The sequence below is a fragment of the Diabrotica virgifera genome, chromosome 10 (genome assembly GCF_917563875.1).
Source record: "Diabrotica virgifera virgifera chromosome 10, PGI_DIABVI_V3a".
In the NCBI taxonomy this organism is placed as follows: Eukaryota; Metazoa; Arthropoda; class Insecta; order Coleoptera; family Chrysomelidae; genus Diabrotica; species Diabrotica virgifera.
In genome coordinates this window covers 36,766,387-36,788,418 of record NC_065452.1, presented here as the reverse complement: position 1 = coordinate 36,788,418, position 22,032 = coordinate 36,766,387, and the positions used below count along the sequence as shown (strand labels likewise).

The 22,032-nt window shown below is 34.2% G+C and overlaps 3 protein-coding genes across 3 annotated transcripts in view; 1 reads left to right on the top strand and 2 right to left on the bottom strand.

Moving 5' to 3' along the window:
* Window positions 1–1,215: 1,215 nt before the first annotated feature.
* Window positions 1,216–4,499, bottom strand: LOC114342687 (ras-related protein Rap-2c). The gene has a single exon (XM_028293490.2). The coding sequence runs from the start codon at window positions 4,257–4,259 to the stop codon at window positions 3,714–3,716; it is 546 nt and encodes a 181-aa protein (XP_028149291.1). The 5' UTR covers window positions 4,260–4,499; the 3' UTR covers window positions 1,216–3,713.
* Window positions 4,500–9,028: 4,529 nt separating this feature from the next.
* Window positions 9,029–10,047, bottom strand: LOC126893013 (uncharacterized). The gene is made up of 3 exons (XM_050662951.1): window positions 9,796–10,047; window positions 9,153–9,716; window positions 9,029–9,040 (listed from the first exon to the last, which is right to left on the bottom strand). The coding sequence occupies exons 1-3, from the start codon at window positions 10,045–10,047 to the stop codon at window positions 9,029–9,031; spliced, it is 828 nt and encodes a 275-aa protein (XP_050518908.1).
* Window positions 10,048–12,845: 2,798 nt separating this feature from the next.
* LOC114335309 (phospholipid scramblase 2) overlaps window positions 12,846–22,032 on the top strand; it is a 130,431-nt gene continuing 121,244 nt past the window's right edge. The window contains exons 1-2 of the mRNA XM_050641378.1: window positions 12,846–13,284; window positions 13,433–13,609. Coding sequence (XP_050497335.1) covers window positions 13,230–13,284; window positions 13,433–13,609 — 232 coding nt within the window. The 5' untranslated portion in view covers window positions 12,846–13,229. The remainder of the gene's footprint in view (window positions 13,285–13,432; window positions 13,610–22,032) is intronic.

The following is a 22,032-nucleotide window of genomic DNA, read 5'->3' as shown; positions in this document are numbered from 1 at the left end:
CACCAAAATTTACTGTAGACCTAATAAGCCAAGACAGGAAAACAGTCCAAGCCATGTCTGTTAACAGGGCACTTCAAGCTGATGGGATTGGCAGATGCTGACCTAGATAAGGTTCTGTCACCTAGAGGAAGAAACAGAGGAGCATATTTTTTATCAGAGTAACAGCCTGGCAAATTGAGGTTCTTTACATTAAGAGAAGAAAAGCCATCTGTAAAGAGCTACATAGAAGGTTCTGTCTTGAAGCTATTAGACCTTTTAAAATGGGTCATTAAGGCCACCTGAAGGAATCTATCTAAATAGATATAGATATCTAAATAGATAGATTCAATCAGGCAGTGGCGGTTCTAGCCCGGGGCAGGGGGGCAAGTGCCCCCCAGTTTTTGCAGGACTTTTGTACTATAGTCTTCGTTAAAAAGGCACATTATTTTGTTTATTCACCGGTTGTGTTCCCTCGCCCCTCAGTTTTTTTGGTCTAAACCGCCACTGCAATCAGGTAAAGTAAAAAACTGCAAAAATAGTGCTAAAATTGGAAAAAAAGTGTGTGGAAAATATTGGTGGATAGATAGAAAATTAACAAATAGCTGAAAAAGACACTAAACAGTTGAAACTTCTTTTAAAAAATAGTACTGGAAAACATGATTACAAAAAAAACTGCTATTTTAATATACCTACTCAAATGTGAGATAAAAGAAAACAGATTATTTTTAGATACATAGACCATAAAACAACATGCTTTATACAAGATACTGCAAAGTAATAGGGGAATAATACAAACAATTAGAGACAAGACTAAGTAAAACAGGACCTGAAACAGCTTAAAGTAAAAATAAAACAGCAACAATGGCACAAGTAGTAGCAAAATTTGTATAGAAAACAGAACCAACGAATAGAAAATTAACAAAGAATCAAAAACACAGAAACGAAATGAGATTAAAGCAAGTGTTAAAAAAATAGTACTTGAGTACATATAATTACAAAAAGATTATTTTAATAAACAAAACATAAGATAACATATTATGATAAAAAGTTGTTGTTTATATTACAAGTTCATGATTATACAAGGGTGAAAGCAAAGTAATTTACATGTTCTCTAACTTAAATCAAGTTTAACGTTTATAAACAATAAGTGAAATGACATACCTTTCTTCTACATGCTCTTCGCCTGAAGAATGATTAGGATTGTGAGATCACTGGTAACACAAATGAAAGAAACGCTAACTTTTTCACTTAAACTTTATTATAATACGTATATATCACAAATCCTTTTTGGCTCTCAAAACACACAATCTATCAGCAACATTTCAACATTTTCTTACAAAAACATTTATTTGTTATAACATGCAGACATCACCAAGCACTCATCACCTTTTTGATTGAAAAAGTTCCTATGTTACAAACACAGATCTTTGATAAAATTATTATAATATATACAGTATGAGCTTATAGTTACATATACATACATGTATATGCAGGAAGTAACAAAAAGCAAGGTCATAAATGAAATCACATGTTCTGGAATCAAAAAAAGTACCATTGCACCTAACTTCACTAGTACAAATGTGCACATAAAAAAATTACAGCTCTTTGAAGTTACAAAATTAAAATCGACTTTTTCCAGTAATTGAAAGCTATTAGAGATTTTTTTATTGAAAAGGGACATGAGGCATTGTTATGGCAGGAACATCTTTAAAAAACTGGTGAAATTTGTGCACCACATAATTTTATGAAGGTTTTGTTCTCTTAATCTTTCCAGTCATGAGTTTTTGTTTGCAAAGATAAAAATTTAAAAGTTGGAGGTTGAATTACATGATTTTTTTAAAGATTTGTAAACAACAAATTTTGCCCATAAACATTATTATACCTAGTACAACATGCAGAGACGATGTTCGTTGAGATGATCACAGTGATTTAACGTAAAAAATGGGAATTAGCTAGAGTTGGGGCTTAAGGCCCCCCTCAAATTTATGTATGTTTCAGTTAAATTATTATTGTGGTACCATGAGTTAAACACAATGTTTTTAAAAACTTTTTTGCCTCTTTGTAGTTTTTCAGTAAGCCAGTTTTTATTGAGATATTTTGAACATTTGTCTAAAATATCTACCATATATTTATGGCCCTCGGAGATAAGCTACACTATGTTATTTAGAACAACTGTGAAGTAGAGCACTTTGAATGTCCTAAAAATCTGATATATTCTATAAAAATATCTTATGTATCCCGTAACTGTTCCAAGGATAATGCGACCACATTTTAATGGTAATATACAACCAAATTGTATAATCCAACTAATAAAATAAGTGTATTAAAAAACTGATTCAAAACAACACCATGTCCACATAATGTAGTTTACCTCCGAGGTCCAGAATTTGTATATGGTTAAGTAAGATTATAGAATATTATTTTCATATTATTTCTATACTACAATCACAGTAAAGATGCACTAGAAATAAACAAATCAAGACACCTTGAATGTTACGAATAGCACTCCCAAATCATATTTACAACGTATAATACATTATAAATCCCAAATCATGATTTACAAAGTTTATACATTGTAAATCATGATTCAGGAGTGCTCCTCGTAACATTTAACTGGTGTCTTGGTTTGTTTATTTCTAGTGCATCTTTATTGTGATTTTAGTACTAGTCTCTATAATCTTAATTAACATTTAAAAATAATTAGTGAATTTTACAAAAATGTTTAAAATATCTGGATAAAAACTGGCTTATCGAAAAAGTACTAGGAGGCAAAAAGTTTTAAAAACATTGTGTTTAACTAATGGTTCAACAATACTAATTTAATTGGAACATACACAAACATTTGGGGTGGTTTAAGGGAACAAAACCCCCAAAAATTTTTTATGGGGTACACAAATTTCACTGTTATTTATTTTTAAAGATGTTCCTGCCATAAGAAAGCTACATGTCCATTTTCAATATAAAATCTCTAAAAGTTTTCGATATATTGGAAAAAATAAATTTTCATTTTGTAACTTCAAAGGGCTGTAACTTTTTTATGTGCACATTTGTACTAAGGTAAATTAGGTTCAATGAAACTATTTTTGGTCCTAGAATAAGTAAGTGATTTAATTTATGACCTACCTTTCTGTTACATGCTGTATATATAGGTATATAGAGGATGATATTCTCATTTCGAATACACTGGGAGGCCCACTGTCTTGTTAGTTGACTTGGAAAAAGTACTTTTAGGCCGAAAGAAGTACCACCATAATCTGTTCTTTTCAGGCACTATCAATAGATCTTATATAGTAGATATGGTTTCATTTTAAAAAACTAGTAAATAAAATACATTCTTATGTATTATTTACGAAGATTTTGTTCAATGTATAAAAATATAGAATATTGTGCACTTTCAATGTATAAACCATTTCTCATGTAGTATACTAATAGATTAATGAGTATTTATAACAAAAATTTATGAAACTTCTGAATAGCAGGACTAAACTGAGTGAATAAGTGTAGTAATTGCAGTACTAGATCCATAGTAGCAGGAGCCAGTAGAATAATAGAGAAAAATGAACAGAACAAGGTGTAGATTAAAATAGGTGTCTTAAATCAGATCAGTTCAGCAATCACAGTTAACACAAAGCAACTGTCTTCATTGTTCCCAACAAGTAGTAACATTAATAATATTAAAAATGATAGAAAAACAAAAGTATACAGGAGGAATAAACAAGAGGCATGGGTTGATATTAGAGCATGGTACACCAGCAATAACTTGGTTTTTCTTTTTCGGGACTAAAGTTCATCTCACGAACGATCTCTGCAAACACTTCATTGACGTTGGTTCTGTTTTTAGCACTTGCCTCGATGAAAGGACATCCCCATTGCTGAGACAGGACGTTACCTTCCGCGTAATCCACTTCTCTCTGGTGGTCCAGGTCCACCTTGTTAGCGACTAGGAGAATGGGGACTCGTTCGGTTCCTTTGACTCTGGTAATGAGCTCTTTCATGGGGCGGATGTCTTGGAAGGTTTGATGGTTTGTTAAACTATACACTACGACAAAACCCTGTCCATTCTTTATGTAGAGGTCGCGCATGCTAGCGAATTGTTCAGTACCTGCTGTGTCTAAGATTTCCAACACACAGGGCGAATTGTCCACTTCGATTTCTTTTCGATAAAAGTCCTCTATTGTTGGATCGTATTTTTCCATAAAACAACCAGAAACAAACTGAACAGTTAATGCACTTTTTCCAACCCCACCCGAGCCCAGCACTACTACTTTGAATTCACGCATTTTTATTTGGTTTTTATACTAAGCGTACTTTGTATGCACTATTATTTTATACACTAACGGACAGAAATTACTGATAGCGGTAACAGTCAACACTTTTTTCCACTCCATTGCAATATTTACAAGTTAACGTTTCGCCATCTTATTGAACACTCTCATAATGTTTTCATAAACGGAACGGAGGAAGAGACAGCCACGAGGTGAGGGGCCACTCCAAACAGGATGGGGATAGGAGACTACTAACTTCACCAGTTTTCGGACATGCGCGTTAAAATCATGATGGCCTCCACTGTTTGGTTTCGCCTGCCATCTACTCACTTTGATTTTCATTCATAAAATTTTACTTGCTTGTGTCATTCTAAAAATACACTTGTTTGCCGACCACTTCGCATAGATGGCGAACAAGTAGTTAATAAAAATTTGAATTCAAAAAATGTATACTTTTATATTTTTATAAAAATGGATCAATTTTAATGTGTGTGCGTGATCGAAGCCATATAATAAGGGATTAATGGAATCTTTTTTAAAAAAATTGATCTTAATTTATGTACCAGAGGTGTCTCATTTTATACTTTCTTTTACAGGGATTGGGAAATTAAATTTTCGAGAAAATTTATTTAATATAAAGAAAAGGGACGCTTGTTAAAAACGCGAAAAGTTTTTTATACTGAGAGATAACAAATTTTTGACCTGAAAATGTGAAATGTGACAAAAATACCAAATTGTTTTAATAAATAATTTACTAATAACACTTAACATCGAGGCCATGGGTGAAAATGACATGTATAAATATCTCGGAGTAAAGCAAGAACGGAAAATTGATCATAAACAAATAAGTAAAAACCGAACTAACTACTGAGTTCATACGAAGAGTGAGACAGCTAAATCGATCATATCTTAATAGTAAAAATTTGTTATTTGGTATTATAAAGTGGTCAAAAACGGATATTGAGAGTCTTCAGATAAAGCAAGAACACTTCTAACAAAGGCACAAAAACATCATCCACGCAGTGCAGTAGAGAGAACAACATTACCGAGATACCTAGGAGGAAGAGGACTAGAAATTACTGTAGTATTATTGAAATGATCTTTATTTAGCACTTTATTACAATTATATTTACCCGCAATAATCCTTATCCTTAACCTAACTTCCACTCCCAATCCTGACATCCTGTCATTCTCTCCAAAGAGGTTCTTTCTTAAGTACCGACTACGTTTCTGAAGGAAACATATAAGTGGTTGAATACTGAGCTGACTCTACATTCTCCTCTTTTTAAATGAGGTAAGCTACAGAGCTCTCTATGAAAATTCCAGGACCCCAGCACATATAGAATGAATACATAACATAACATAATATACATAACTTAACAACTATAGTCGGACAAGTAAATCGGCTTTTTAATGTTCCTTTTAGGCCTCAATAACAGATCAGGTTCCTGTACAGGTAAGTGTCCACTTTGGACATCACTTTTATTTGGTGAAGCCTCGACTCCACAACTCTGACTCCCATGTATAGTCTCTAAAGTATCAGAGGAACTATTTATATTATCATTCTCCTTTTCTTTGTGGGTCGAGAAGCCTGGAGTTGCTAAGTCGCTGCCGTCAACAAATTTCTTAGGAACTAACTGGTTACTGGTATCAGTATCAGGAGTATAGTAAGGTGCCTGGACCAAATGCCATCTGTTACGTCTGAATTGACCATTATTAGTTTAAACAACATAAGAGCGTGGTTCTTCACAAATTTCAATTACCTTTCCTTATTGCCTAATATCAATAACCCAGACAGAATCGCCCACATCTAAAGGTTGCATATCCCTGGCTCGGTGTCTACTATTATAATTATCTGCTTGTTTTTCCTTATTTTCCATTTCTCTTAATGACACTCCCCCCTTAACAAACGAATGTTCCAAATTCAATGAAAACTATGATTAGTTCTTAATTTTCTAGAGAAAAACAGCTCTGCTGGTGAAAGTCCACACCTTAAAGGTGTAGCCCTATAGGCTAAGAGCGCTAAAAATATATCTTCACTATTCTTTTTGATTAGTTCTTTAGCAGTCTTATCTGGCTGTTCAACTAATCCATTGCTTTGTGCAAAGTATGGGCTACTAGTTACATGAATAAAATTATAATTTGAAGCAAATTTCTTAAATAATGTTGAAAATTGTGGTCCATTGTCACTACGCACAATATTATGAATACCATATCTAGAGAATAAACCTTTCAAGTGATTTATAATAACAATTTCAGTCATGGAACTGAGCTCAAATATTTCAAAATATCTGGAGTAGTAGTCCACGACAATCAAGAACTATTTATCCAGTTTAAAAAGATCTAGCGCTATCTTTTCCCAAGGTCGTGTACATGATTCTTCTTTGTAAAAAGTTTCTTTTGTATTTTCACGAGTTTCTACACAACTGGGACAATTTCTAATCATATTTTCTATTTGAGAAGATCCTTCCACACTTTAGATTTGGTCCTGTCCCTGCATTTGACTACCCCCAGATGACCTGTGTGAATATATTCTAGACATTTAAGTTGTAAAGCTGCTGGTATAATAATTCGAGAACTTTTTAATAACAAATTTTCACAAAATGAAATATCGTATCTGAATTGAAAATATGGCAAAACATGCACGGGAATTTTAGACTTTTCTGGCCATAATGTCAACGTATATTGTTTTATTATTTGTAAAACAGGGTCATTGCTTTGTTCCTCAATTATTTGCTTTATAAACCGATCTTTTATGGGTAAATTGCGAATTACAGATTTAACATACCCCTCGACTTCAATACCTGTCAACTCATCATTACTAGGTACAGAATTTTTTATGGGACTTCGACTTAGTGCGTCCGACTGTTTTCCTGGGATGTAAACTACTTTATAATTGTAACGCATTAATCTCATCCGAAACCGCTGTAACCTAGGAGTTAATTCATCCATATTTTTCGTCTGTAAAATTTGAACAAGGGGTTTTGAGCCTGTTTCAAAAATCAAATCTTTGACCCCTGTTATATAATCAGCAAACTTTTCAGCTGCCCACGTAATTGCCAGGGCTTCTTTTTCTATCTGTGCATATCGACCCTCTACTTGACTTAATAATCGAGATGAAAATGCCACTATTTCGCGAGACGTCTAGATTTTCCTGCATCAGACAAGTTCCTATACCAAAACAACTAGAGTCTGAATTAACAACAATAGTTTTGTTCGCATCAAAATATGATAAATTTGGGGAACTTTCTAACAATTTTTTTAGAGTATTTAGAGCTTGAATTTGAGCAGGAATACTGAGTCCTTTTTTATAAGAGATGTTAAAGGTTCTAAAATTTCAGATTTGTTTTTAATATATTTACCAGCAAAATTAATCATACCTAATAATCTTAAAAGTTCTGTTTTATTTTCTGGTTCTGGGAATTTTCTAATTGCCTGACCCGTTCAGGATCTATTTTAACCCCAGAAGTAGTGATGACATGCCCCAAGTACTTGACTGACTTAGCAGCAATGACACATTTGTTTTTATTAAGGGTTATACCTTCATTGTGTAATTTTATTAGAACTTGGTTTAAAATTTCGTCATGTTCTTTGACTGAACTAGCATGGATTAAAATATCATCCATATAAAAGGCTACCCCTTTCATACCTGAAAGAATCTTAGAAAACCTAAGTGCAAAATATTCTGGAAAACATGAAATTCCAAAGGAAGACGTGTAAAAAAGTATCGACCAAATGGTGTGATGAATGTAGTTAGCAATTGGCTTTCTGGTTTCAGTTTAATTTGGAAGTAACCACTAGTTGTGTCGACCTTAGAAAATATTATTGAATTTTTCAGTTGAGCCAAAGTATGCTCTATTTTTGGAAGTGGGAAATAAGCTCTTAATACACGTTGGTTAAGCTTTGTGTAATCTCCGCACAACCTAACAGAGTCACCTTTTGGTACACAAACAATAGGACTTACCCACCTGGTATGTTCTTCAATTGGTTTTATTATACCCAACTGAAGTAGACGGTCTAACTCAACTTTTAACTTGGGCATGAGTGGTAATGGAACTACTACTCGTGGTACTGACTGGGCAAATGGCTGAATATAAGATTTTAGCTCAAGTTTCATTTTTGTTTTAAATTCCCCAATATCATCAAATATTCCTTGAAATGACTCAGCTATCGTTTCTAATGAGTACTTGCTAGCACTGTAGCATTTATATTTTTAGATACTAAATTATTAATATAACGTGAACTATTTTTATTAATATTGAACATTTTTATTTAATTTAATAATTCCAGGCCGACCAAGAATAGGCACCTTTAGATTTTTTACAACATATAAAGATTGGGCCGGCATAGCGAAGTGGTAGTGTGCTTGGCTAGCGTGCCGGTGGTCCAGAGTTCAAATCTTATCGCCGCGCGGCAAGAACAACTAGACATTTTTAAAATGTTTATAGGCCCCAGGTCGACTCAGCCTGAATAAAATGAGTACCTTGGGTAAAACCAGGGGTAATAATAGGCGGTTGAAGCGTAACACTGGCCCTGTTATCTTCCTTGTATACCGTTGGCCCTAGATATAGCAGACTATATCTGGCTCCCAAAGCCACAGCAGTATAAAACGGGAGACTATTATTATTATAAAGATTCTGAACACATATTGTCATTATAAGTCAAATTAACATCAATTTTACCCTCAATTTCTAGTTTTTTATTATCAGGGCCCCCTATGGACTCCTGGCAAACATACATTTTATTTTTGTAAAAATCAGACAACATATTTCTAGAAACACAGCTTACATCAGCACCTGTATCAACAAGAAAAGGCATAACATATTTATTGTCAACTAAAACTTTTGCAAACCACTGATCTTTATCATTAGTGTAAATGTGTCCTAGATGAAAATCAAAGTTATTTACCTTTAAGTTTTCGATTTCATTTTCTATTCCTACCTCACTTTCAGCACAGTTTTGACCTTCAACTACTCTTACATTCCTGCCGGATCTACACCTAGCTTGCCAATGTCCTTTCTTTCCACATAATCGACAACGACTATCTTTTGCTGGACATCTTTCTCTGCTGTTGCAGCTTGGTACCCTACAGTATGTACATTTGTAGTTTGTGTTGGATTTCCCCTGTGGGTTCTGTTGTCCATATTTATTTGGTTCTGCTTGTGATTGTGACCAGTAGTTACCTCTGTGTGCATTGACCGTAGCTACTTCTTGTACTCGTTCTTGCCTAAGAATCTTGTTTTGAGAATTCTGCAGCTCGGCTTGACGTACTGTTAATACAGCTTCCCCTAATGTTAGATTCTTTTGGAGTTGTAACCTCTCGCTTACTTTTACATCTAAAACTCCTACTACTATGCTGTCTCTTATTAACTCATCTTTTAGAGCCCCATAACTACAATGCTCTGCAAGGCTATGAAGTTCAGTGATATATGCATCCACCGACTCCCCTGGCTGTTGACTACGTGTGTTGAACTTGAATCGTTCAAATATTACGTTCTTTTTGGGTATAAAATGAGCATCAAATTTCTCGATAATAATACTATATATCTACTTGCTGTGCGGGTGTTAGATTAAATTGAGTTATAATTTCCTCTGCTTCTGCCCCCATTAGATACATTAGCATATCAATTTTTTCAACTTCTGGTTTGTCTATAAAACCGCTAACCGACATATATCTTTGTAACCTCTTTTTCCACTGATTCCATGATCCTGGAAGGGAGAAATTAAACTCAGAAGGAGCTGATACTGTTGCCATGTTGGCAAGCACGTGGCTCCCATTTGGTACCGCCTGATTCTCTGCCATTCCTGGATTTTTTCTCTATTTCTGCTCTTCGAAAAAGGTTCTACTTGCCAAATATTCCTCGGAGTATTTGCAAGTTCGCTGCCACCATGTAGTATTATTTAAATGATCTTTATTTAGCGCTTTATTACAATTATATCTACCCGCAATAATACTTATCCTTATCCTAACTTCCACTCCCAATCCTAACATCCTGTCATTCTCTCCAAAGAGGTTCTGTCTCAAGTACCGACTACGGTTCTGAAGGAAACATATAAGTGGTTGAATACTGAGCTGACTCTACAGTTACTAATCTAAGAACTTATTTTCAGGCGCAGGCTGAGACATCTACTTTAGATCGCGCAATATGCGCAATAGATGACACAACACCGCTTAAACTGAGGGAACAAGAAATGCGCATAAACCACCAATCTAATGAAGAAAAAATGCGCACCTGGATGGGTAAGCCTCTGCATGGGCGGCATCTGAATGAGATTAGCCAAGAACATGTCGACAATTCAGCGTCGAACTATTGGTTGACGTCAGGAAAGATGTTTCCCGAGACGGAAGGTTTCATACTTGCCATTCAGAATCGGGTGATTCCAACTAGAAATTACTTGAAGTATAATGTCAAAGATCCTCAAGTCCAAAACGACAAATGCCAATATGGATGTCAAGCCCAAGAATCCATCCAACATCTTACCGGGGGCTGCCAGGCGTTTGTCGGAACTGAGTATAAAGAACGCGATGACTCAGTAGGAAAGATTCTTCACCAGGAACTAGCTAGTAAACTTGGACTTCTCCAGACCGACCATCTCCCTTTTTATCAATACGTCTCTGACAGAATGCTTGAAAACGCTACAAGCTACAAGCTATACTGGGATCGAACTGTGCTCACAGACCAACGAGTGGTAGATAATAGACCGGATCTCATACTAGTTAATAAACTTACTAGGCGTAATAGATAATAGATGTGGCGATACCTAACAACAATAATCTGCTTGGTAAGCACACCGAAAAAATCGCCAAGTATAGAGATCTCGAAATACAAATAAGGAGACAATGGAGAATGGAAAGTACCCAGACAATACCTATTGTTCTTTCTACTACTGGAGTCATTCCGAAGAAACTCATAGAAAACATCAAAAAGCTAGGTCTAAATGAACATCTTTACAAGACCATGCAGAAAGCTGTACTACTCGCGGCGGCCAGAAGTGTACGAAAATTTTTGGGAGACACACCTGCATTCCAAATCCACATTCCCTTTGACTTTTATTTTTAATAAAAAAAAACGAGAGGTGAAATTAGGTATGCCACCATAGGCATACTTCCCCTATATAAAGTTGAAATAAGATTGGTGACAGACAGTATCCTTGTCGAAGAGCTGTATCGACTTTAAACAGTTCTGATAGTTTTGTCCGACTTTTATTCTAAATTCGTTGTTTTCGGTAAGCAATTTTACCGCATTTATGTAGGTGACAATATATCTACTCCTTGATTTTCCATTGCTTTCCACATGTTGTTGACTGGAAGACTGCCATAGGCCTTTCTGTATAATTATGGCTACATCGAACATATTTAATGGGCATGTAATAAAACATGCTTTATTTAGCATATTTAATGGGCATGTAATAAACATGCATTTAAAAATATGAAGATATGAAGGTTTATTTAGAGAAAATGCAGGAAGAGGTAAATCAGATTGCTGAGAAGATACAAAAAATTGAAAAGGTGGAAGAAAAATTCAAGAATGCGGTAAGATTCGATATGGAAAAAGTGGAAGAAAAATTGACATAGATAGGAAAATGTCAAAAAGAAGGAGACCGTCGGGAAGTAATTGTATACAGCTCTAATGAGAGCAGAATCATATTTGACAAGGATATTAGAAAACGATATCCGGTACCTTCAGCAGTGACACTCTTGAAGGCAAGTACCGTCACTGCTGTTAGATTTATTATGCTGTGGTACTGGTAGGGCTGATTCCAATGTGCTCATTCCATCTTACCCTTACCTTTCTTTTCAATATGTGGTACCATGTGGTTCCGTTCACGTACCAAGATGTGGTCTGGGTTTAATTGGTTAAGACAAAGTAGCTGGGACCGGGGGCCGCTATTCCGGTTGCATTTCAGTTTTTATTTCACCAAAATAACTAATTTCCTCAGTAACAATTTATATCTTTACGAAAGGTCTCGGGGGCTCCAGCTTAGCCCTGGCCCCTCTTCCAATGGCATTTTAGCTTTTATTACGCCGAAATAACTAATTTCCTAAGTATAAATTTAAATTTTATGTTAAGGTCTCGGGAGCCCCAGCTCAGCTCAGGCCTCAGGGGCCCCTTTTAAGGGTTCTGTTCCAATTGCATTGTAGTCGAAAATACTAATTTCTCCAGTGAAAAATTAAAACTTTATTTTCAGTTCTAGGGTGCCCCTGTAAGGTATTTTTAAAATTGTGTCATTTGAAAATATTTCGTTGGGATCGGCTTTTAAAATACATATTTTTATTTTCCTCGTTAAACTCTATGCACGGTCAAAAAAGGGGTACATGCGGGGCCACGGGGCACCGCCCCGGTTGCCCCTATGGTAGTTACGGCCCTGATGACATTGTCAGGAAAGTATATAAGCAAAAACATTTTAGAGCGTTTCTTGTATTCCTTCAAATTATATGACATGGCGCCATCTATATTTAAATAGATGGTACTATACATTTGTTAGGTGTCTATAATCATACGGATGCATATGTTTGTGATCTTGTATTATCTATCCTCTTTTGTTAATCCGGTGACTGCAAGTGCAAGGGAGAAACCCGATGAAATCTGGGTGTTAGTTTATAGAGAGAAAGCGAATGATTGAAATTGCTCAACTCATGAACTCAACTCAATTCGTTCTCGGTTCGGTTTTTTTTTCTGAATCTGAATGACAGGGATTGCTCCTACAAAATTAACCTAGTGCTACTAAAAATAGCTGATTGTTCATACTTATGTTAATTCTGCGGTATTTGATTTCCTTAGAACAGTTTTTAAGGTTATTATTTGTTATTATCTAATAAATGAAACAGTGACACAAAGTGGATTTCTACATTTCGGTTCGAAATAAATCCTGTAGTGAATTTGACGTGTGGAGAAAATTACGGGATACGGTAGCTCCAGAAATATATATTTGATAGTATCGTAGAATATTTGATAGTATTTTGTGTAATTTACGATACAAACAATGTCGTACCCTCCACCAAATCAACAACACGGTGCTTACCCAACACCTTATAATAGTAAGTCCTTATTTTATATAAATATTATAGTTTTTAAAAGTTTGTAAATAAAAACAATAACTACTGCAGTTCAACTCGTTATTATAACGATCTTGTAGCCTATTTTTATTTTTGTTTGTATCGTGACACACTTTTTGTTTCTTTTTAGGCAATTATCCTCCCGCACCTGCCCCAGGTTACCCAACGCCTAATGCTCCAGGCTATGCACCAGTTCCGCAAGGTTACGGCCCACCCCCTCCTCAAGGCTATCAACCACCCCCAGGTCAATACCCTCCAGGACCTGGATATGGCGCCCCGATCACGAATCAGCCGATGGGCCCAGCTGGTAAGCGCATTTAATTTATTAAAGGGACTTCTTTCTTTGCTTTGCTGAGCATGTTTTGAATATGTTCCGGATTTTACTCCTCGTGATTTTAAAATCACTTAATAACGCTCGTTATGAGTAACCCTTTTATAGTCCAGGAAAATGAGCAGAAAAGAGCCTTTTCGGTACATTGAATAATCCGGGTATCTGACAACTTTTTTAGTTATTGTAAACCTATAGGAAGAAAACCTACCTGTTTCCTGCCAAGAGTACGGAGCCGTTTTTTATTTATTAACAATTTATTGCAAAAACGCGATTTTTTCGATTTTTTGTGCTTTTTGTATCTTTTCGATTTAGTGCAAAAAACGCGACATAAAATAATTACAAAATTTGATTATTTAGAACATTAAAAGCTTCAAATTGACGATTTTTGAAAGTTAGAAGTCAATTTTGTTTCTGCGCAAAATGCAAAATAAGACAAAATTGTTATTTATTAATAACTATTATTAAACTTAACCTAGAACTTTGGTATTTCAGCCAAAGTTGGGTATATGTGTACTTAAAAAACCCTCAAAATTTGAGACCGATCCATCAATTAGTTTAAAAGTAATTCTATTTGTTTATCCCAGAGACCTTTTTTTAGCAATAACATAAGACAAAATAGTGATAGGGCAAACTTTTTTAGTTATTGTAAACCTATAGGAAGAAAACCTAATTATTAACAATTTAGTGCAAAAAACGCGATTTATTCTATTTTTTCACCTCACTAAAAAGCTCAATAAGTAGTGGATATAAAATACATTACATTTTTTAGAACATTGAAAATCCTTCAAAATGCTGATTTTTGAAAGTTAAAAAGTCAATTTGTTGCTTCGTAAACTGAAAAATAAGTGAACATCGTTATTTGTTAACAACAGTTATTAAAATTAACCTAGAACTTTAGTATTTACCCAAAGTTGAGAATTGGGGTACTTAACAAACTATCAAAATTTGACGCAGATCCATCAATTAATTTAAAAGTTATTCTATTTGTTTATCCCAGAGACCTTTTTTTTGCAATAAAATAAGACAGAAAATAGTGAAGATGTGGCAAAGTTTTTTAGTTATTGTAAACCTTTAGAAGGAAAACCTAATAATTAACAATTTAATGCAATAAAACCCGATTGTTCTAGATTTTTTCCACCCCATTAAAAAGCTAAATAATGGACATAAAATTATAAAATTTGATTATTTAGAACAAAATAGCTTCAAAATGGCGATTTTTGAAATTTAAAAGGTCAATTTGTGGCTTCGCAAACTGAACAATATTAAATCTTTATTTGTTAATAACTATTATTAAGATTAAACTAGAACTTTTGTATTTTCCCAAAGTTTAGTATTGGGGTACTTAACAACCCCTCAAAATTTGAGACCGATACGTCAATTAGTTTAAAAGTTATTCTATTTTTTGTTTATCTGAGAGACTTTTTTTACAATGACAGAAAAGACATATTTTCTAAGACAGAAAATAATGAAGGGCAATTCTGCGCATGCCAAATGAAAGTCGTAGACTTATTCTATCGACATATATTAAAAAAACAGATAGAAAAAACAACAGATTGACTTTTAACTTTTACAAATTGACATTGGCAGTGTTCTAAAAAAATCAAATTTTGTACACTTAATTATTTTATGTCAAGTATTTATTTAGGTTCTTTTTTTTTTCTATTCGCATACTCTAATATATTAATTATGATTTTATTACCTGTATCATAATGAGCTTCGTTATGATACAGATTTTCATTACGATACAGATTTTTAACAATAAAATCGCGAGATGACGTTCTATATGGAATGTGGCACATGAGCAATGATCAATATCAAGTCAAATGCTTAGGGATATTGAAAATTTAACTTCAAATTCATTTTAATAATTGCAATATTCAAAATATAAATGTATCAACAAAATAATTAATTTAATCATATAATATGTAACCACTTAAGTAATACCGTAATGTGTTTGTGTTATAAAATAAATAAATTTTAATATATTTTTTGTTGTGAATGATCGTAAAAAAATCGTATAATATACAACGTGTATATTATACAACTTGCATTTAATTATCATTATGATACTCGTATTCTATACGAAATTCGCCGCTTCACGGCTAGATTCGTATCCGTCATACCACGTCATAATGACCATCATTAATACTCGTTGCATAATATACTATTAATGGGGTACAAAAAATCGAACAAATCGCGTTTTTGGCACTAAATTCTTAATAATTAAAAAACGGCTCCGAACTCTTTGCAGGAAACAGGTAGGTTTTCTTCCTATAGGTTTACAATAACTACACTTCTCCAAGAAATTGACGCACCACCTGAAAATGGGTAATTTTTGATGTCTCGAATTGCCTAAACCTGTTGTCCGATTGTAGTGATTTTTTAATAAGTATGTTATAGTTTTCTATAGTATTCTTTATCGTTGTAATAATCTTGTTGCTAAACAGGTAAATTTTCATTTTATAATATATAATAAAACTGATTTTTTCTCAAAGTTCGTGACACCCTGTGGAATACTCTAGCATTTATAAAATACTGAAATTAAAACCCAACTATAGCCTCATGTTTTCTTAACTTTCTGTTTTTTTATTCATTCGCTTACATTGGATAATAAAAAGTTAGATACTTTAACAACTAGCCTTGTTTTTCGTCAATACAGGGTGTTTTTAAATAAGTATGGCAAACTTTAAGGGGTAATTCTGCATGAACAAATAATGACAGTTTGCTTTATAAACATATGTCCGCAAATACTTCTTTTCCGAGATGGGGGTGTTGAAATTTTTCTTACAAACTGACGATTTATTTATTGCTCTAAAACCGGATATAATATGCAAATGAAATTTGGTAGGTTTTAAGAGGTAGTTATTTCGCATTTTTTGACATACAATTCGGAATTTAATATTCACCATTTGCGCGCATACGAGTAATATGACCTTTATGTGTACCAATGGTGAACATAAAATTCTTAATTGTATGTCGAAAAAGGCACAATAACTACCTCTTAAAACCCACCAAATTTCATTTGCATATCTCAACCGGTTTTGAGCAATAAATAAATCGTCAGTTTGTAAGACAACTTTCAACACCCCCTATCTCGGAAATGAAGCATTTGCGGACATACGTTTATAAAGCAAACTGTCATTATTTTTTCATGCACTTAAAGTTTGCCATAATTATTAAAAAAAAACCTGTATTGACGAAAAACAAGGCTAGTTGTTAAAGTACCTAATTTTTTTATTATCCAAGATAAGGAATGAATTAAAAAAACATAATGTTAAAAAAACACGAGACTATAGTTGGGTTTTAATTTCAGTATTTTATAAATGCTAGAATATCCCACAGGGTGAAATTTGAGAAAAATCACAGTTTGATTGGTACTTGGTACACCCAGTATACAATGACAATTTACCTGTCTAGGAACAATATTATTACAGCGCTATTGTTTAAGAATAAGGGTATAACATGTTAAAAAATCACTTAAATCGGACAATAGGTTTAGGAAATTTGAGACATTAAAAATGACCAATTTTTAAGATGGTGCATTAATTTCTTGGAGAAGTGTAAAAGTCAGATTCCTAGATTATTCGAAGTCCAGAATAGGGTAATTTTTTTACTTATTTTCCTGGAGTATCTGAAATTATGTTGTTACGTTCCAGTGATGATTTATATCTACCTTTCACGATATTTTAAGCATGTTTTTGTTAGACATATTTTTTAACAATGAGTTTTATGATAACCTTGTGTAAAATTGTCTAACGATATACATGGTAAAACCTATTGTGAGTTTTGTTATCATTAAGCCGATGGGTAAACATTACTTACTCTTTTTATAAAAGCTGCTACGAAAATTCAGTACAATTATAAATGTTTTTAATTAAGAATTTGTTTGAATTTGTCGATCATGTGGATGTGTTCATTTAGTCTAAGCTGTATCGTCGCCCCCGTTAGGTAAATTATTCCGATTCGATTTTTTTTGCTCAAACTTACTCAAAAAGATGTCCTTATAACAAATCCACAGGGTGCTAGGCGGTACCGTGGTCGAAAAATTGTTTAAACAATTATCTATTTTAAACAAATTCACAAAAACAATTTTTTCACTTCGGACAATTTTTTTAGCTCTTTTGTGTCGTTATTGTATGTGTTACTAAGCGAAGCGGTAATATTTGTAGCGGTACGCTTTAATTACTATTTTTGCTAATTTTATTTTCTTAATTTTTAATAATTTTTCTCAAAAACGAAACAACATTAGTCATTCAAAATTCACATGTAAATACAAACCAGATTTAAGAGGGACATGGTTTTACGAAACTGAATGTATCCTTCACCATCTGTTTTTCGTTTGTGCGGTTTAACAATCTGCACCCCCATAAATGAATTACCATATCAGACAATTATGTCAACAACTCACTTAGTGCATTCGAAATTGTTTTCTTAAAACTGCAAAAGTATACGCCAGACCTAAGTGATTTATTGCCCATCTGGTCAGATGGTAAAACACAAACAGATTAGCGTTTGTGGTTTTCTTTTTCAGCCACTCAGCCAGTCGGTCACAACACCCGAGAGACATCGGCCGCTCGCTGAAAACAATAACAAACCCTCTTACGCGATGTATAAGCAAAACACTGTTACCCAAATAAATAAATATATTACTGTTCGTTGTTATACTTATTTTTTTATTAATTCCGTCAACATCACCACCGGAATATATTTAATTATTACAAGGAGCGCTAGAGCATTCCGGCAGTCCAATGGTGCATCTCACTCGCACTCACATTGACGACCGCCTCAATACGCGGTTAGCGCTCATTGTTAACAATTAAAAATAACCGCTTAGTAATACAATAATGACACAAATTTCTTCAGGATCTTTAGGGGGGGCTCTAAACTTTGATTTGGTCACTTTCTGACTTTCATAATAATAATTTTTAACCGAGTTATTAAGCCTTGAAAATGGTTATTTTCGTATTTTTCAAATTTTAAATCGCGTATAACTCGACAACAATAAATTTTAGAGAAAAATCACAAGAGACCTTTTTTGCTTCCAATGATCCAAATGATCTAAGCAAACTTGTTTAAAGTAAAAAAAAATGTTTTTGTGAATTTGTTTAAAAAACTTACTTGTTTGCCTGGACTAATTATGAACAAACAAAAGATGAAAAAAATATCGGGCTTTATCAAAATGAAGATAAATGTAAAGATGTTAGCTTAGGTCATTTATAGCGTCGACCTCGCAGAATATTCTGTCTAGAATAAGCATGATGTCAATACTTTTCGTAAATACAAGGACGGATTTGGTAAATAATTGTTCTGAACAGGAAATAATCGCAAATGTATTTACGTAAATATTTCGAGGGGAGTTTGTATACTGAGAACTTTGACCACCTAAAAAATGATTACCCATCATCCAGCCTGTTATGTCCACTACATAGGTCTCCTGCAAAAGTAGTCATTCAGTCATGTTCTGTACTACCTACTTGTATCACGTGTGTTCTTAGTCTTTTCAGATCATTTGTTCCAGCTTGTAGATGGTGTTCTTCTGCATCTTTTGTCCGCTCTCTAGCAACGGCGTTAGAATATCTACTAAGGCTACGGCTCCACGGGCGGGAAATTGACGCTAGCAGTAGCAGTAAAATGAATTTAAGGTTCCGCGGAACGGAATAGGGATAGCCGAACTGTACCGATTACAGGACTTGTGCGTAGTCGGTTCAGTTCGGCTATTCCCATTCCGTTCCGCGGAACCTTAAGTTCATTTTACTGCTACTGCTAGCGTCAATTTCCCGCCCGTGGAGCCGTAGCCTAATACGGGCTTTCATAAAGGCACGTATCTATTATTTTTGCGAACCTCTTGCGCTCCCAGCAACTACTCCAGAGCTCCAGTCGATGCGGCATGCGCTCCTCTACATATGGACCAAGAAAAACAAGTATTATGCTTTCTCGAACACCGTACCGGCCATCTGGCTACTGAAACAGGTTGCGTTCATTACTGCGCAGCACACTTGTACAGAATATATCGAATTTAAAATTATTTTAAGACGAAAAATTTTTTTATCATTACTTTTTAAACATTATTAGAAATATGAATTATAACTGCCAGACATTTCTGTGGGTTAAAAAGTATGTAATGACAAAAAAATGTTTGTCTTAAAATAATTTTAAATTCAATATACAGGGTGATTGATTAGTGTGATAAAGCACAGTAGATCCGCTATAGTAAAAGATAGCAATAAAAGTTAACAAAAATTGTAGCCAACTTTGAGCTTCACATTACAAAATTAGTTAGAATGTTACAGGGTGTTTGATATCATAGTGTCAAACCAAACTTATGTTTTTTTTAAATGGAACACCCCATATTTTATTTTATATTCGAAATCCTTTTAACTTTCCCATCACAAAAATATATGTTATGTTAAATAGGGCTTTTACAAAGTTATATCCAATTTTCTATGAAAATCGGTAACAAGTTCAGCTCCATGTACATATAAAAATAAACGCAACAGCAATGGTTTATTGGTGCCATATTTTTTTGTTGATTGTAAAAAATTTTAAGAATTGTTGATATTGCTAATTTTCTTTATATCGAATACAGGGTGAGTCAAAACGCAAGTACATTCTTTTCTCAGAAATTTTAAATAGAACACCCTGTATTTTATATCACCATCGAAAAGTATCATTACCGTACTTTAATTTTTGTATAATATTATCATGATTTACCACCTCGTCCACCTGCCATGATGTATTCCTGCCACATTGGATGATGTCGCATATTTGGTTTCAATATTGTTTAGCTCTCTAATTCGACTCAAATTGCCTTTCTTTGCCTTTCTCCGCATCGCAAAGGCCATTTACATTACCGATATGTTTGTTTGTTAAAGGGTTTACTCCCATTAAGATAGGCAAATTGCCGTCACTCCCAGAATTCAATTTTTTTCATTTTTTTACGTTATATGTGATTAAAAACTCAAATTCAGTGCAATTTAGATCTATCGCTTGGTTGGATCTACACACACCCAAACTCATATGAAATCACCATTTATTTTAAAGTAATATTTTTATTTCTTTTGAAAAAACTTGTTATTGTTGCGAAGAATAAAGGTTTTTATTGAAAATAAACAAATCGATAAGACAATCAGATAGTACAGCTCGGTACGGTATAGGTTATTTGCTTGAGTTGCAAATTGAACGAAAATAAATAAACTAACTTTTGCGTCCAAAAACGAAAATATGCCTCATGTGGGGTTATAGAACTTACAACGGGGAAAGATTATTGGTCTTGTGGAGCAAGTAATGTTCTCAGAGGGACATTGTTGCAGAGCTTCGCGTAACACAGGGCGTTCTGTCCAAAACCTATGCTAGGTAACAGGAACTAGGAAATCTCAAAAATAAAGCAGGGGAAAGTCGCCAAAAAATAACAAACGGCTCACCACAATCGTTTAATTGTCCAATCGACTGAAAGAGACCCAACCATTTCTCACCAGCAGCTCCAAAGGCAGCTTTTGGAAGCTACAGGTGTAACTGTTTCAGTTGAAATGATAAGAAGAAGAGTTCGTGCCAAGAAGTATACAGCAGGAGACATGGGATCCCGAGTTATCCAGGCAGCACAAGATTGATCGCCTAAATTCGTGTCTTCACCACCAAAACTGGAATATTTTGAATTGACAAAATTTGCTATTTTCAGAAAGAGCCAGAATTTGTGTAAAATCAGATGACCCACGAAATCGTGTACTTGGCGGTTGAGGAGGACAAGCAAGAACGAAAACTGTCAGATCTGTTCACAAATGTAAAAGGGGAAGTGTAATGTTCTGGAGAGGAATTGTGATCCGTAAAAAAACTCCTTTAATTTTCATCCAATCAACTTTAACTGCTCACAGGTATGTTGATAACCTGTAGTTATGCTCTGGAGAGGTGCAACAAGAGAAAATTTAATTTTCATGCATGATAGTGGACCTCCACATACCATTAGAGTGACTAGAGACATCATTGAAGCAGAAAGTATCCCTTGTTTGGAGTGGACTGCTTGCTCACCCGAGCTTAACCCTATAGAGTATTTGTGGGATATGCTTAAAAGAAAAATTAGAGCTCGCAGGGAAAATCCACAAAACACCGCACGGCTGGTACAAGCTGCTCTTGCAGAATGGAACAACCTACCACAACAAAATGTTGATAATTTGATTAGGAGCGTGCCCACGCAAACTGAAGCGGGGCACATAACACTGACTGCCAAAAAAAAATAATAATAAATAAAAAGAATTTAAACATTATTCGTTTTGCATTGAAATTTTTTATGCTATTGATTTAAAACAACCAGTTTCAATTTGTTTTTTAAATACTTTATTGTTTTATTTAATTTTTATGTATTTGTTATTAAATTGCTTTGAAATAAATATTGTTTGACTTCGTGT

Coding starts and splice junctions, on each gene's coding strand:
- LOC126893013 (XM_050662951.1), bottom strand. CDS start 10,047: ATGGCAGAGAATCAGGCGGTACCAAATGGGAGCCACGTGCTTGCCAAC. Junction 9,717..9,795: donor ATCTAACACCCGCACAGCAA/GTAGATATATAG, acceptor GAACGATTCAAG/TTCAACACACGTAGTCAACA.
- LOC114342687 (XM_028293490.2), bottom strand. CDS start 4,259: ATGCGTGAATTCAAAGTAGTAGTGCTGGGCTCGGGTGGGGTTGGAAAA.